Raw genomic sequence first — 17,317 nt, 5'->3', positions numbered from 1 at the left:
CTTTCCTGACTCATATTACATCCTTCCTTCGGTTTGTTACCCAACTAAATGAAGGGAAGATATTCCTCCGATGCTGTTGACGATATGCCGCCATGTGTTCATTTGTGTGTGTCTCTGGTCGCTGAGCAGAGCTGACCTGGCTCAAGCCGCCAGCGGTGAGGAGGGTGACAGATCAGTGAAATCAGACCTTCGCTTTGCCATTCCCCAGGGTAATTTACATGGGATAAATATAACTCCAAAATCCTAACTAAGCAGGAGCCTCTCTGGTGTTGGCGGCAGCATCAGTCGAGAGGCGACTTCAGCCTCAGTCGCTGGTAAACCAAGACGCCACTTGTTTGGTGGCATGCTGAAGTTCTCTATCTATTTATCCTTTGGTCCATATAATGTAGGCAAATAGTGAAAAATGTGAGAAGCACCAACGGATGTCGTGGTTTGTTTATGTGGAGTTTAAGCAGAAATATAAATATATCAATTAAGTATTTAACAGCATGAAGAAAGGTATAAAGCTTAACATTTGAGAAGCTGGGACAAGGGAATGCTTTATTTTGTTTGAAAATTATAAGTAGTTATTAACCTGGTATTAAAATGTCTTTAGTTCCCTTGGATATTTCTGTAAATTGATTACATAATGACTTGTTTCAGTGAACTTGAGGTAAAGCAAGAGATGAAATGTGTGAAAAGTTCAAATAATATCATTATAGTGCTGATTATTAATAATATTCACATCTATTTATTTTAAGGGAAACGTCTTTTTAAAGATCTTCGAAATATTATCAGGTGACTCCATTAAATTAGAATGAGTGAAAAACCACGAGTCCATTGTTGACAGAGTGCTTGTCCATTCGCTGTGGACAGAGGAGGACAAACTTTGATTTGACGCAGTAACGTATGGGCTGTCAGTGCCTGTTGGGGGGGAGGTAAACAAGATGGCGACAACCTGAGCGGTGAGAGTAACACGAAGAGTAAGAGAATTCCGCTGTTATCCCGTCAGAACCTCAGAGAAACACCCACTCCTCAGCGGACCGGCACCAAGACAGGGATTCGAACCTGCAGCGGAAAAACGACATTCATGCGGATCTAGGTGAGACCCGGTGCAAGGGGTTAGTTGGGTTAACTAGCTAGCTAGCCATTTACATGGAATCTGTGCGACTGGCTAGCCAGCGCAACTCCGCTTAGCTAAACTGGCATTAGCTGAATTTGCACGATTCTCTGGTGTCGGTGGTCGGTTTGGAGGCTTGAGCCGATAGATGTGTTGCTGCAGGTTGAGCCCTAATGCGGCACAGCCGGAGCAGAATGTCCGTCTGGTCTCCGCCGCTGAGGTGAAGTTTGCTCACGCTAATCTGAGGTAAAGTTGGCTAGCTAGCGCTGCATCCACGGTTAGCTACAGTTGTGTGACGCCGTTTGGGTTATCCTCCCTCATCCGTCCACATGCAGTCCCCATCTACATTTAATAAGCTTTCGCTGTTTTAACACCGACGTCCATTTTAAAAGCTGCAGGGCTCACTGAGGGGGTTCCTACCCAGGAGCCGTAAAGCGGTAGTTTATGTTTCTGAGCCTATTCATTCAAGTAGACAAGCTATGTTAGCTTGTCAGCTAGCTAACGATTAACGCTTAAAATTATTATTTCTTCAAAACAACATATTGGCGAATCTTAACTCACGCACTGCTGTGGTTAAATGTAAATGTGTATTTAATGTCCACGTAGATAAGCTGCAACACCTCGTTGTCTTATATGGGATTTCCTATCAGAGAGGAAATCCAGTAAGGTTAACCGGTCAATGTTGATGTCATGACAGATTGTTTACCTAAAGAGGGCTAAGTTAGCTCAGAGGCGAGCTAAGCCCATGTGTGTCTTTCATTCATGTTTAAATGTCCCTTTGTTTTCAGGCCCCAGGCTGAAGGAACCGTGGTGGGATGGAGGACACCTGAGGACAGGTGGACACGGTGGATGGCTCAGTCGCCCTCCAGGAGCCGGGCTGATACCAGGGATCGGACTGTTCCGTCTGCATGCGTTTGGCTGTAGATCCGTGCTTGGATCCAGTCCAGTTTTGCACACACATGTGTCCTGAGGAGAACTATTCTATGCAGCATGAAGCTTCCACAGAAATGCTGCGCTGCGTGGCCTTGAGGCAGGGCTAGAAGGTATTAAATTCATATTGAGGCGTCTGGAGCAGAGAAGAAAAACATATTAGAATCACATTGTTGTCTCAACAGCACTTGATGTAGTAGCTAATGCAAAGTATAAACCACTAACTCGGCACAGGACCCAACCGGTTGTTCATCTTTACCTGCACCTCCCGGCCCTAATGTTTACAAATTGGGATTGATCCCCCACCTCCTCCCTCAACCCACAGACGTTCAGTATTATATAATTCCTCAGTATTGCATCTTGTGGAATTGAGAAACTCTGCTCAGAACGGAAAGGTTACCGGTGGATTACTCTCCAGCATCAGTCATAGCTATTGGCAAACCTTTTTTTGCACAGTTGGTGTAAGCTGTGGCTGTCGACTGTCAGTCATGAGTAGCGGGGAGCTGCATCATCTTGACTATTTAAATGAAAATGAACTGATGGAAATGGATACCTTCATTCACCGCATTGACTCGACAGAGGTGATCTACCAGCCACGTAGGAAGAGGGCCAAGCTGATAGGAAAGTACTTGATGGGGGATCTGCTAGGGGAGGGATCTTATGGCAAAGTGAAGGAGATGCTGGACTCAGAGACACTTTGTCGCAGAGCTGTAAAGATACTGAAGAAGAAGAAGCTGAGGAGGATTCCTAATGGAGAAGCCAATGTGAAAAAGTAAGTTATATATTTTTTCCTTATTCATATATCATAACACCACCAGTGACTTATTTCCTAGAGGTGGTCAGTTATCCTGAGCCACATCAGCTCGGTCCTTACTGTAATGTTTAATCCTTCTGAGTTAATTCATTTGAATCTGCCCACTGAAAGTCGAATTAATCTTTTTCCAGGTAATTGGGATTTTGTTAAGACCGTGTCACAAGAAAACAGCCCTTCATATCTTGGCCATTCTCTTATTTAACATCAATCCCTTTTGAAACCTTGACCAATTCTTGACTTCACCAACTCTTTACCATCATTATTGATGATCACACTAATTGATAAGATCTTTTCCTTTTTCTTACTCTGGCACATGTAGGTTTCTGTGTTAAGGAAAAGTGTGCCATGATATCTTAGATGAAATCTTTTTCTCATTAAGCAAAATAAGCCAAACTCATCACACACATAGTTTAGTATAATTTGAGTTATTTCTTGTGTCATCTCTTGTGATAAAAGGTTTTATGTCAGTTTCAGTTCTGATCCCAATCATAATTAAGTTTGGTTGGATGTGTTTTTGTGTTGCACCTGTAACCACACCCACTAGTGATGGGCAACTACACACGTCACACTCTAAATAGGCTTCAACATCACTGCATCAAAATAGGAACTTCAATCAATGGAGGCCAAATCAGTTGAGATGAGGGAGTAAGAGAAACACTGAATTCTAAGTTCTCTCAATAACACTGGTTATTGTAACTTTTTTACACTGTACACAAATGTAGTCAGTTTGTAACAAAACTGAGATAATCTTCTAAAATCCATAATTTGTACATTTTGTACTTTATTAATAATCTCCCTCTCCATAAATATTCTGGTAAATTCTAGTAAAGAGACTGAACCTTTTATACTTAACTGTATTCTTAGTAATACACCAACCCTCTCTATAATTACATATTTAAATTAAAGTTAGAATTCATAATAAAGCTGTAATATGTCATTTCTATCAGCAGTGTGGGACCTTAAGTTGTTGGTCGGTTCTCCATTTGTCTGTCTATTCCCCCGTCTCTCCCCCTACTGTGTTTAATGCCTGTGTAATTTTGCTGGGAATTCTATGTATTCAAATTTTTCCCACATGTCACGTTTCCGGATTTGTAGCAGAAGTTTTAATCACACAGCAGTTTATTAAATATAACTCCTGCCTTTAGCTTCGGGGCTGTGTTAATTATAGAAGAAGCTTTAGAGAACCATCAAAATGAGTTCACACAGAGGGAAAGAAGAGCTGCAAGATGGCGTGTTATAGAGGCCGCAGTTAAAACGGCAGCAGAAGAACAATTAAAAGCCTGCAGAGACAGCTGACTAACGGCTTGGTTGGGATTCCAGTACCTCATATTAACACATATCCAGGCTAACCTAAATGAAGTCTGTCTCAATATATATATTAATAAATGTATATAACAGTTTAAGTTAAATTGATTACATCAAACATGAGCTTGCTTTTTTAAATTTCTCACTTGATACTTGACATCAGGGTGACAGCTGGAGAAAGCAAGAACACCCCCAAAGAGAGGAGGTCGGCAAAGTTCAGGCCTAATCGTGATAATATATTTGTCAGATTAGATTAGAAAAATAAGCCTATATACATTCACCAAAACGATTTTTAACTTGACAACTTTTTGTTAAATACCATTTTCTTGCATCAATTTCACAGTAAGTGTCGACTTAAAGCATCATGTCAGCAGCTGTCACACCCAGGCGTGTCTGTGTGAAAAATGGTGTAATATATGAACTTGAATACAAAAATGAAGCTGTGTGTAAAATATTTAACTAATAAATAGGAAAGTGTGTACAGTCATTGAAATCAGCAACTGAAAACTTTGGCTGAAACACATTCTGTGTAGACAGGGTGTGAAAGAGTAAGGGTAAACATCTGAGCAATGTCCGAGCCATTTTCGGTCATGTCCAGTTGAGGATCTCCGGAGAATTGAGTACAAACTTGGTCCGCAGTTTACCTTTAACACATGCACAACGCAGCGGGAGAGTCTCTGCTCACACGCGTACACAACAGCAATAACTTCTCCCCAGGACTCAGGTGAGAGGTGGTGCAGCATGCAGAGGCAGGACATAATGTATTAATTCAGCTGCCGAGATCACGTTTGTTTAAAGCAATTTTGCACCAAACTTGGGGACCTGGAGTGACATAGCATTCTCCAGTGAACAACCTGTTAAATCGTATTGAAGCTTTGTGGTCTTGATTTAAACCATCAGACATTTATGGTGTTCAGCTCTTGGTTTTCTACAGTTTGGTGCAGATTATCAGTCTAATTGCTTTTTCCTTTTACTGATCTATCAGAAGAGCTAGAGAGACTGGTATGATTGTTAGGGCTTGGATGAGGTAGCACTGTGCTATAGGCCATTCGGGTTAAATTTCTGTTATAGCTTCATAGCAAGAAATACAAATCCTTTTTTGAAACTAATAATTGGGGAGTCTGTTGTTGACGAGAGGGGATTGTAACCGAAGTGCAGTCTTGGATACATACACCCACATCTCCAGATATTTCAAGTATATCTGCTATGATGTTATGAAAGGGTGAAGAACTCAAAACAGTCTGAGATGCTTTGTCTCAGTAAGGACCTTGGTAAATCGTTCTTGTCAGAAGGCCACTACTGTGATTGGTGCTGAAGGGTTCCACGCGTGAGCTGGTCAACACTGAACATGAAATAACAGCTGCCCCGGATGAAAACATCGTCTGGTTAAGGTAGTGAAGGTAGAGGGTATTTTCTTCAGCAAGACAACAACCTACACATAAAGTGAATGCTACACACAATAATATCACAGAACTGCTAAACCCAAGTTAGAACCTTATTCCAACCCTGAAACCCTGACAGAACTTTAAAATGGATGCTGATTCCCAGTCACCTTGTAAGACTTGACATCGTTGCAGTCGTCGAAGAAGGTTAAAAAAAACTACCCTGTCTATATGACCAAAGCTGCAAAGACCTGTAATACCTTTTTTGTATCTTCCAGAAGTTAACACTAGTATATCTCGTGCCATGAAAGACTTCTATTTCCCCCTGGGTGACAGGGTGGTTTGCATTTTTATCCTTCTAGTACAAAGCAGTGGCTGTAGACTACATGGTTGTATCACTTTGTTTATAAGACCGAAGCAGTGTTCATTTATGTATGAAAGTGGTTTCCCCATGTTTCCTGTGCTGCCTCATTTTTCTTTTTGCGTCTCGCTCGGTGGAGCCCGCATGTTTTCTATTCTGAGGAAGCTGGATCCTCCAGCCTGCAAAAGCCTGCCTGTGTGGATGCCATAGTAGCACCCAGCCTTCCCATTCAGCCTCTGTTCAGCATTCCTGTCCGCCCAACACTTCCTGCTTTTACAGGGTTGCTGTGGGGACGGGACATGCTCATACGGGCATTGTTTGATCGAGTAATGCCACTCCTGTAACTACGGCAACACCCCAAGAAAGCCGTGCCCTTGTTTGCAATGACAGGAGCGCACATGGGTAAACACACACACACACACACCTGACCCAGGCTGTGAGCCAGCAGAGTGTAGATGCAGATCAGTTGTTGTTGCCGTATCACTGTTGAAATCCTCTGAGCCCTGCAGTCTGTGGGCCTTGAACACAAAACATCCATCTGTAAACTCTTGAACTCGGACTGCAGAAGGACTGCAGCAGTCACTGTGCCTTCAGTGGCCGCGCCTCCTCTGTTTAGTGCTAAGTTTATTAATACAAGCAGTGATGCAGAGGCAGGCCGGTTTGCTTCATCTTAGACGTGTCATCTGCTCTCAGCTGAATATCCTAGATTTATAGTTTGAAATGTGCCCGTACTATATTTTTGTGCGTGTGTGGGTCAGTAGGAAGGTTGTGTTTAAGGAGAAGTATTGACACAGCTCGTAAACTGCAGGGTGATATGGGACTGAGAGAGAGAGAGAGATTCTGCTGAAGTATAAAAAAGAAATGGATGATACCTCAGCACTTCAGGGGCTACAAGAATTGAATTTATTTTTGACTCAGACCCCCTCCTTTTTATAGGTTTGACTTGCTATTGCCTGATAGATTAAATCACATGCAGACGTAAGGGACAATGGTTCATGCAGGAATCAAGATTTGTATCACCTGCAATTCTATAAATGTTCATGGGACAAGAATAGATTGTGTTTTATTGTTAGAGACAAGTCTGCTGTGAGTCGTGATGTCAGATATAGCGGCAGCGGTGCTGCTGCTAACTATGACAACATGGGGGAGGGAAATTAATTCAGTGGAGCATTTCAATTTTATGATCTTCCAATCAAGACATAACTTAACATGAGTAAAACTGTATTCAGGCTTGGAGCGGCACAGTTCTCAGGATCATACTTCAGTGGGTTTTGTTTCAAACATATATGTTATACACTTTGGTGACTTTCATACTTATACTATCGAAAATGTTTCCCCTAAAATCTCTTTTATTCAAGGTTAGTGGTCATTTCATTCTGGTCGCCTTTATAATTGCATCGTATGACAAAGGAAAAACATACTTTTGACAGTCAGCTCTTTTTTTACCTTCCATGGCTTCTATTGGTCACTTGTAATCGATCCTGAGTTTTCTTTGCTGTTTGCTGCGTAACATGAATAAAACTTGCATCATCCCATCTGGGAACATGATATGGGCCTGGGTCACATCAGACAGATTTTCATTGGGAATTCAGAGACCCCTGATGGCCATAGTTCCATAGTGTACATTTAATACAGGGGAACATTTAGCTGTTTCTTCTCCACTGAAACGTTTACAGTCCCTTTAAAAATGTTAGGCTACCTAATTTAGACTTTACTGGCAGAATTATGCAAAACTATAAACAAGCCAGAATTGAGACAAACTGTAATATTTCCTCATGCTAACTCAAACTTGCAGTATTTCCCCTGTGTGGATGTGGGTATTTTGCCTGGCTAAGATTCTGGTTTGTTCTTTATGCTCTTCCCATCCACTTCCCAATTCATTAATGTGCCCTCTCACAGCTCCCTGATGAATGTTGAGTCTCCTGGGGCCTTTGCCACGCTGCTGATTTGAACTTCTCCTCCTTGGGTAGCTAAGTGAACTGTCAGGGTATCGGTCCTGATAATGAGTGTAATTGACTGCTGCAGTACTTGTTCACTAGCCTGTCTTGGAGTTGGGCTATACTGACAAAGTCACAATATTTATGACATGCTACCTCAGTAGATGATGATCTTTGTGCAGCAGTGGTGTTGCAGCTTTGGGGTTCTGTGGACTGAGTCCTGCAGCAGGTCTTTACTCGCTGCCACTCAAGTACTTGACTTTTGCAGTTTCAGATAGAATGCGACAACCAGCTTTGTCACAGGCCAAGCAAACAGCCCGCTCAAAATGTCATAGTTTAAGACACGCAACATTATTAGAAATATCAATAATGAAGCAGTAAGACACTTCTCACGCTAGCAGTGCCATATTAGTGCTCGTGCACCTATGTTTGACATTCAGCCTTCACCCTACAAAGGCCATATTAAATTATGCCAGATTTCTCATGTCTATTTGCTTACTTAATGTTCTCCATGTATTTTGTGCTTTATCCATTTATAGGGAGATTCAGCTGCTGAGAAGACTCCAACACAAGAATGTGATCCAGTTGGTGGATGTCCTCTACAATGAAGAGAAGCAGAAAATATATCCTCATGCTGCTTAACGAATGTGCATATGTTCTATTTTTGATGATTAATGATTTCAGACAGCAAATGTGTGTTATTTATAGCTAAATATTTCTATTTGTTAGCGACCAGCTTTAGAATGAACTCACTTTATTAAAGGATGTGTCTGTTGGGTTTGGCAAATCCCCCTTGACTCCTGACTCACGTATATGGTGATGGAGTATTGCGTGTGTGGGATGCAAGAAATGCTGGACAGCGTCCCAGAGAAAAGGTTTCCAGTATTTCAAGCTCACGGGTAAGTCTCTCTCTTTTTCTCTTCGCTCTCTCTGCTATATTTAGTCTCAGCCTCTGCAGCCTTTGCTCCAAGCCTATGTTTAGATACTAGACTGCAGAGCCTCGACTGTTAAAATAAATGACCATAAATTGTGTGAATGTCTGGTTGCTGCTAGAAAGCCAGTGAAGCAGAAGATACATATGATGAATTTGACCACAGGCTTGACATGCTGATTGTTTCTTTTCATCCTGCAATATAAAACCCGTTCCTTTTGTTTTTCTCTCCTCACAGGTACTTTTGCCAACTTTTAGATGGTCTTGAATATTTGCACAGCCAGGGAATAGTTCACAAAGACATTAAACCAGGGAATCTGCTGCTGACCACAGACGGGGCGCTTAAAATCTCCGACCTGGGAGTAGCAGAGGTGAGCTCAGGCTGCATTATAATGGTGTTTGCTTATCATTCAATTTTGTCATAACTACCAGATCTTAGGGAAATAAAACTTATATTTTTAATTACTTTACACGCATCCTGAGAAATTAATCGTGGTTTTATAAAACAAACTCATATTTGTGTAGACAAAGGCAGCTCGAATACACAAAAGCAAAAGGTGTGCTTTTGAGTTTAACTACATGGAAATTATCAATTTTTCTATGTTGGTTAATGATGCTTGAAATAAATGCCAACTCATATAGAATTGACATTAATGTGTAGATTGAGTATCAGTGTTTCTATCCATTGGCAGCAGTGGATGAGTGTAAAATTCGCTCGCCCATTGTCCAGTTATTTCATGACAAAGATTTGGTGAGGTTGATTTCGAGAAACGTAGACTGAAACTCATCCTTATCATATGCACCGTATTTTTCAGGCCCTTCACCCATTTGCAGAGGATGATACATGTCGCACTAGTCAGGGCTCTCCGGCCTTCCAGCCTCCAGAGATCGCCAACGGACTGGACACCTTTTCAGGGTTTAAAGTAGACATTTGGTCTGCTGGTGTAACACTGTGAGTTGTCACTGATAAAGTTCTCACAAGTCGTGGAATGCTTTATCTTTCATTACATTTTAAGTGTCGGTTATAAGCAGAGGAGGAAGATATGTGAAACTATAACAGAGCAAATTAAATGTAATATGAATTCAATACTCATATTATTGGGTTGTTGATAATCACTCTATCGTTGATCACCAAGATCTGCTATTGTCTACGCTGATAGAAATTCATTGTACTTCTCAAAGACACAAAAGCAAACACCTCACATATTACTGTCATCCATGTACTTGTCACATCTTAGTGTATAGATACATTACCTTTATACCTTACTATAGTGTAGGAAATTAAGAGCGACACTAAATGAAAGATAAACTGAAGATCTTCAAGAACTGGTCCTGTTTGTGGGTTCTGCGATTAGATTTTAAAGAAAAGTCAAAGATAATCTGAAAAGTATATCTCAGTTCATATATAGATGTTTTGATATTTGCAAGTAATTATGGCGGCCACTAAAGGTGTGTCTGATCTGGACCAGTTTGTTGACACCTGCTTCTTTCCATTCAGATACAACATTACAACGAGTCTGTATCCATTTGAGGGGGACAACATCTATAAGCTATTTGAGAACATTGGAAAAGGAGACTTCACTATTCCTGAGGAGTGTGGACCGCTCCTGTCAGACCTGCTGCAAGGTTGGTGTTGTTCACTGCTACATCTTTTTCAGGAGAAATAGAACTTCACGGTTGAGGTGTTGGTACCATTGTTACAATCTCCTGAGTACAGCTCAGACTGTGTCAAGCATTTAAAAAAGCTAAAATATTGGCTCTTGCTATTTTTGTGTCTCATCAAAATATAATTTACAGAATATTTGATGAAGAAACTTGAGTTGGAATCAGTCTGGTAGCCAGTGAGAGCCAATCACAGGTCCCTGCTAGTTTCTCTCTGATCTTTTCTGCATGTGTCCAGTAGGTGGTGCCGTGACATTGAGAGTCTTCTCAGCCGCGAAGGCTTCCTCCAAACTGTAGAAATCCCTCCAGCTGCTGACGTAGTTTCCATTGATCTTTGGCCAGCAGCTGAATACTAAACACATCATAGTGAGGCATTGCTTCTCTGGAGCGGATTGGTGCAGCGCTTCTGCACTCGTTAAGACTACAAAACACAAAGATTCAGGAGTCCTTTTTTACAGTGGAACATAATCGGCTCCGTGGCTGCAAACCGACTGCCTGTAAAATCCAAAAAGATCCCAAGGAAGATTATGTTTGTACCAACAAAGACACCCTGTTAATAAAGGGCAGTTAAAGCCCGCTCTGCACACTATGTCCTTTTATGGAACTGAACCCAGCGCACACACACTTCACCTTAATTCAGGAGATTTACCTTCTACATTTGAAATAACTTGGAATCAAATGGAGTTTTTTTAAATAATGTCCACATGACGGTTAATCATTGTTAAAACATGAAAAGAAAAACCTGCTGTAATTCATCCGTCCTCCATCTACTCCCCCCCCCCCCCCCTCCCGCTCTGTGTGAGCGTGTGACGTCTGTGGATGTGATGACGCAGCACCTGAGAGACAGTCCCTCCATAATTACATGGTCTAAAATAAGCCCAGTGCCACAAAAGGTGTCCTTCAGCAGGCGCAGCACTACTATCAGCACTCTGCACGCTGCCCTGCTCTGCCTACTGGGAGGCGATTACATTATTAGGTCTGGATAGGCACTGCATCACCGCTGCCTTATCACGCCAACACGCTGCTGTACCCACAGAATCGGCCCACATCATGATAATAGAGGAACAAAATCCTCATTGCATTGTTACAGCTGTTCTCTTGCTCGTTTTGATGTTTTTCTACTGTACCTCATTGACTCGTTAAGCTCCGCAGGACACCTCGACACACGGAGATGAATTAAACTATTACTCACATTAATTAATGGAACTCTCGGCTGTGAGCCGTCCCCCTCATCACCACTGGTTTGTGTAAAAAAAAAAAACTGAAGAGAGAGAGGTGTGAGTGGAGAGGCTGTTCTGGGTGGTTGTAATTAAATGGACCTTTTATGATGTGTGTGTGACGTATGTCTGTATTTTATTTTATGTTTCAGGGATGCTCGAGTATGACCCTGAGAAAAGGTTTTCCATACAGAACATTAGGCAACACAAGTGAGTGATTCAGCACATAAACCTTTTTTCATTTATCCCATGATGGATGACATATGCTGTATCCTGCTTCTACCCACATGTACCTGACTTCAAATAAGTGTCTAGGAAAAATACTCAAAGATCGATCTGCCCAACCCCTCTGTCCCTGTCAGCTGGGTGCGTAAGAAACACCCTCCGTCTGAGCTCCCCGTGCCCATCCCTGCCAGCGCAGAGAGCAGGGACCCTTGGCGGAGTATGACAGTGGTGCCCTACCTGGAGGATCTGCACGGCTACACCGAGGAGGACGATGACGACCTCTACGACGGAGAGGACGAGATCATATACACTCAGGACTTCACAGTGCCAGGTCAGTGTGAGCTCATGCCTTTCTTACAGTTATACGTGTTGGCTTTGTTTACTTTTTAAGACATTGGGCAGAATTTGAGTAAATGTTTTTTTTTTTGTCGTCTTGGTTAGTCCTCTATTCTTTCTCTGTCACTTTGAGAAAAACAGTAGTCATTAACAATCAGCATTCACTCTTAGGTCAAATGATTCTGCATTGGAAACAGGTTTTTATAGGCCCTGGCAGTCTTGATGCTTCTTTGAACTTCCAAGGGGCTGGCACCTAAATAGCCATGAGCATTTTCTGTTCATATTGTTTTGTACATCTTTGGAACAACGTGCAGCATTGATTTTTTTATTATCTTCGTATCTTGTAAGATTGTACACTGACAGCGAGCTGAGAAAGCTTCTCTGATTTTTGGTCATTTGTGACATCGAACATGACTCGACTCGCCAGGGTAAAAAACGAGGCAATAGAGGTTTAAGAAACCTGCGTACACCTGCATATTTTGGTGTAAAATCAATGTATAAGGTTAAGATATATTGAAAAGCAGCAACATGACTGGTTCAGCTTCTTCGCTGCTTCCTCTACTGCAGTTTCATTCTGTTAGCAACAAAGTTGTTTTTTGGGATGATTGAAAAACCCTTTGATTCTTAATCATCAAAAATCTCAAAACATCTAATGTTGCCATTAAATATGTTTTTTATAATGTCCTGCATAATTCAGCAGTTTGCAATTACGAGCTGCTGTGTTTGTTTCTGTACAAGTTCTGTTGGTTGCATTTTTTCCCCAGTACAAAAACTGATACTCCCACTTCTTCACCTTATTAAAGTAGGAGAGGTCTGACACAGACATTTTGTCCCTTACGACATTTCAAGCGAACAAACTCCATCTTTTCTTTAATAGTTTCTTCCTGAAATCTTTCTAGAAGTGGACGTTAACAGTGTTGAGTGACTTCAGGATAAGTAGATAATGACAGAATCCCTATGTTTGATTTCATGTCTTCCCCACCTCTTCTATCTTTTCCCCCCAGAATTCACATCCTTTATCTGTTGCCAGGCAACAGCCGGCAATAATAAATGCAGTACTCAGTGTTGGGTCTCTAGAAGTGGTGCCCCACATAAAAACCAAATGTAGCCGCAGAAAGTGATTGAAGCGGTTCTAAAAGTAGCTCTGTTGAAATGGTTTTGGTGTGGGAGCATGAATGGGTTTCCAGTGCTCACTCCTACACATGCTGAGCACTGTCGCTCACAGGATGCTTCTTCTCAATGAACCAATCTGCTGATGTGGTACATGAAACAACACTTTGTGTTTCTTTTTAGCTGTAACTACATCTCACAATGTAATATTCTCCACATCAGCACACGCAGAACTGCACTTCAATTGAAATGTTAGGGCTTATTTTCCACTCACCAGATTTCCTGTTGTTGTAGGTTAGCACACAGTATATCTCATTTTTGATCAAACCTGACATTTTGCTGCTGCTGCTGACAAATTAGCTTTTCAAAGGTCCTTTCTGAAAGAAATAGCTTTACAGCAGCAGGTCTGTGGCGGTTTCCACACGTTATCACTGACCTAGTGCACGCTCATGCCTTAACATCACATACGATCAATAAAGCAGCTCCTGTGTCAGCAATTGTGTGGAAGTGTGATGACTTTGTCTTGGCTCTGATATGTGTGTGTCTCTTTTAGGACAAGTGACCGAGGAATATCGGGATCAGGGGAGCGCGGATCACAGTCCAGCTGTAGCTAAGCCAGTTTGTGTGAACGGGACCGAGGGGGGTTCCCTGAACAGCAAGGGTAAAGCCGAACGCCGCTCCTCTTCGTCATCCAACCCCTCACGCAAAGGAGTCTCCACAGCCAGCAAGATCCGCAAGCTCTCCACCTGCAAACAGCAATGACCTCCTTCCCATCCTCCCTCAGCAACAGCCCACCTGGTGAGTGCAGACTGGGAAAAACTGGTGCATGTGACACTTTTTCATGCACTAACTGAGGGGACAGATGAAGATATACTGCAAACAGAACAGGTGCAGCAGATTCAGATGGAAAGAATTTCAGGGATGAAATGACACTGCGTTAGAACAGTCACAGACGTAGAGATGAGTATCAGGCAGCAGCAGGAGGAGAAGCAGCGGAAGAGCAAATCATGCAGGAGAGAGAAACTGTGTTGATATTCACCAAGCAGGGCTCTGACTCACCACCGCTACACACACACAGGCGCAGTCATAAAAGCTAGATCTGGACTGTTCCGGTCTCGGAGCGTCACTTTTCTGTTTGCAGCGAGGGTTTTTTCTCTGTTACATCCCTCTGCGAGTTCATCGTTGGACCTCATTCAGGTGCAGCAGTGGGGGTCAATTTATGCTGCAAGTGTACACACCAATTTAACAGGTTGTCCTCCTCTCTTTCCCGTCACCACCCACTGTGTGCTCTTTCAATCTCGCACATACAAACCACTCACGGCAATTTGTCATGGCTGCAGTGCAGAGGAGATGCTGTGTATTAATTTGTTCAGGCGATGACTCACCCTGGTTGAGATGAAGTGAGCTGTGGGGTGTTTGTCTCTCTCACACTGTGGATGAGTCTCTGTGGGGTAACGACACCAGCTCAGGTCTTTGTCCACCAAGTCTGTAAATTTTGTCCTAAATTGTGACGCGTTTAAAAATAAATTAGACCCAACGGTGGGTCGTGAGGTTTACACACCAACTCCGAAAACTTCTGTCTGTCATTAAAGTTTTCTGAACATTTTCGATTTGCTGAATTTTTTGCATCAGTCAAAGGCGTTTCCAGGAAGTTGTTTGAGGACTCGGAGCCAGACAAGAAAAATAAGCATATCTGGCTTTTGAGTTCACATATTTTATGGAGATTTCCCTGTTTCCCACCTTGTTCGTGCCTGAGCTGATCAGGATACATTGAATCAGGGGAATTTGTCGTCTTCTTTCTTATGTGCTGTCCCAGTGTTGCCAGTAAAGCATCAAACTGCACCACTGACTTCCTGAAATGGACTTGGAAGAGATCAGGATAATTAGCTGCTCCTTGATCAGAAGATGAAATTCAGCTTTTTCCGGTTTGGCTGTCAGTATTGGTTGAACCCAATAGTTTATCTTTCTTCTTTACAGAAGTGAGATTACCACAAAATCATCCTCACTGCCCAACTCCACTTATCTCCTACTGCGAGTTTTCAGATCAAGTGGAATAAGAAAACTCATCATAGTCAGTGTGCAGGTTTTATAAGAAATGTCGACTTGGAACGCAAGGACCGTTAAATAAACTAAAAATAATCTGTTAATACTGTGTCTCTGTTCCTCTCAGGTTTACCTGTCCCCGTCCTGTGTCTGGTAACCTCACAGCCGGGAGAGACACCTGCTGACGTTATGTCCCCGTACCTCCTCGGACTGCTGTTCTGCAGAGTCTTTTGAAGATGCGGTATGAGTGACAGGAGGAGGAAGAGGAGGACAGCATGAAATGTTCTTTTTGCTCTGAGACTGAGGCACTGGCTGTGGAAATAGTTTTGTTTTTTTTTGTCCCATATTTTGGCTCCTTTCAGCTCCTGTCATCCACCTGTTACCCCCTTCTCTCCATCTCATCATCCTCTTTTGAAGAGCCAAGTGTTGCACCGGCAAATACAAACACCACCCCCCCCTGTACCCCACCCCAACACCCCACCTTCTGTTTCTTTGACTACCTTTGTTTTTACAGAACCCTAATGGCAGTTTTTAAGACACATTGTGATGTGTAAAAATTAAAGAGACAAAAAAACAAAAGTTATGAATAATTCTATATTTAAATCTGTGTTGAGAATAATTATGATAGTACTCTACTACTACCAACCTAAAAACTGCATGCTGTACAGAGCTGGACGAAAGGGAAAGTGCTTGGTTTGTGGATAGACTGAAGCCTTGAGATCCACTGCTGACCTGTTGGGGGATTTTTGATTTCCATTTAGTTTTTTCCTTTTTTTCCCTCCTTTTTTCCAATGAATATTTTTTAATTATTATTTATATAAAATATGTCCCAAACAGGCCGTTTTGTTGAATGATCCTTCCTGTTTAACTTGAGAATATTTTCGTTATTCAATACAACTCAGTGGTTTATGTCCTGTTTATTATTATTTACGTGTCCTTTACAAACACACACACTCTACATCCGTCTCTCTGATGCCTGCGACCGGCTTGTTGTCAGAGCCGAGAGCATCATGAGCAGGTGCTGCAGGAGGTGTGTCGTCACTATCGCCCAGTCGCCTGTTTCCCAGCGATGCTCTTTGTTTTGCCCATCACATCAGCGGCAGCTCGGCCCCCGTCTTACGCAGCCAGTGCTATCATCAGCTCCTCGCTGGGAATAGAGCAGAGATCTATCAGGTGAGTCACAACTCCGAGGGAGGGAGAGAGCAAGTGCTTCCCACGTCAGCCAGGTCCACAGAGAGTTTCTCCGCTTGACGACGCACAAGCAGGGAGCGGCGTGTCGAGGATGAGGAGACGCCCCGTGTTAACAGGCTGCAGAACATTTCATCAATGTCAGTATGTGATGACACACTTAGGTTCTTATGGAAGTGTTTTTTTAAATTCTGCACAATACATCAGGTTCTATGAATCACATTACGTAAACATAATATGGTTGTCGTCCTCCCACCATCAACAAAGCTGCAAGACCTTTTCTTTCTGCGAGGCTTGTTTTTATAATAAAGCAGAAGGCTCACCATGAATAAGACAAAGACATGAGTTTGATCAAATACATGAACTGCAGCTTAAATCAGGGTGTGGAGGAAAACAGAAACTGCTGTCAGTTTCCCAGGTGACATTCTTCACCTCATTCAACATCAATGTAAACTCATCCACACTGGAAGAGACAGAGGAAAGAAGGATGTTCAGTCTCTGAAACTATGAGTCATCTCCAGAAGAGATCAGCGGCAACAATAAATTAAACTGAGTTAATTTACTAAATCATTCTCTGCAACAGGTTTTCCTAATTTTGATGAAGCCAAGTGTCAATTGAAAGCTCCACTATTCTTTGGTTGCGGGTTTTTCGGTGTGAGGATTTTCTACTTTTCCTCTAAAGAGTTTAAAGTTTAGGATTCCAACTTGTATTTCTTATCAGATTTCACCCAGGTTAGTCTACTCTAAGTTCACAGCCACATCTAAGCCTTGCTCAGA

At 42.3% G+C, this 17,317-nt stretch overlaps 1 protein-coding gene across 1 annotated transcript; it reads left to right on the top strand.

The window, feature by feature from the left end:
* The first annotated feature begins 880 nt into the window (after window positions 1-880).
* Window positions 881-16,261, top strand: stk11 (serine/threonine kinase 11). The gene is made up of 11 exons (XM_053438597.1): window positions 881-1,081; window positions 1,888-2,801; window positions 8,368-8,451; window positions 8,638-8,727; window positions 8,998-9,130; window positions 9,575-9,711; window positions 10,258-10,385; window positions 11,791-11,848; window positions 12,001-12,194; window positions 13,863-14,107; window positions 15,480-16,261. The coding sequence occupies exons 2-10, from the start codon at window positions 2,518-2,520 to the stop codon at window positions 14,069-14,071; spliced, it is 1,317 nt and encodes a 438-aa protein (XP_053294572.1). The 5' UTR covers window positions 881-1,081; window positions 1,888-2,517; the 3' UTR covers window positions 14,072-14,107; window positions 15,480-16,261.
* The last annotated feature ends 1,056 nt before the right edge of the window (window positions 16,262-17,317 follow it).

This window comes from Pleuronectes platessa, chromosome 13 (genome assembly GCF_947347685.1).
Source record: "Pleuronectes platessa chromosome 13, fPlePla1.1, whole genome shotgun sequence".
NCBI classification, from domain to species: domain Eukaryota; kingdom Metazoa; phylum Chordata; class Actinopteri; order Pleuronectiformes; family Pleuronectidae; genus Pleuronectes; species Pleuronectes platessa.
Note: the sequence above shows the minus strand (reverse complement) of the source record. Positions and strands in the feature narration are given on the sequence as shown.

Excerpts from the sequence above, each read along its gene's own strand:
- stk11 (XM_053438597.1), top strand. The coding sequence starts at position 2,518 with ATGAGTAGCGGGGAGCTGCATCATCTTGACTATTTAAATGAAAATGAA. Across the intron at positions 9,712-10,257 it reads TGGTCTGCTGGTGTAACACT|ATACAACATTACAACGAGTC; the intron begins GTGAGTTGTCAC and ends CTTTCCATTCAG. Across the intron at positions 12,195-13,862 it reads TCAGGACTTCACAGTGCCAG|GACAAGTGACCGAGGAATAT; the intron begins GTCAGTGTGAGC and ends TGTCTCTTTTAG.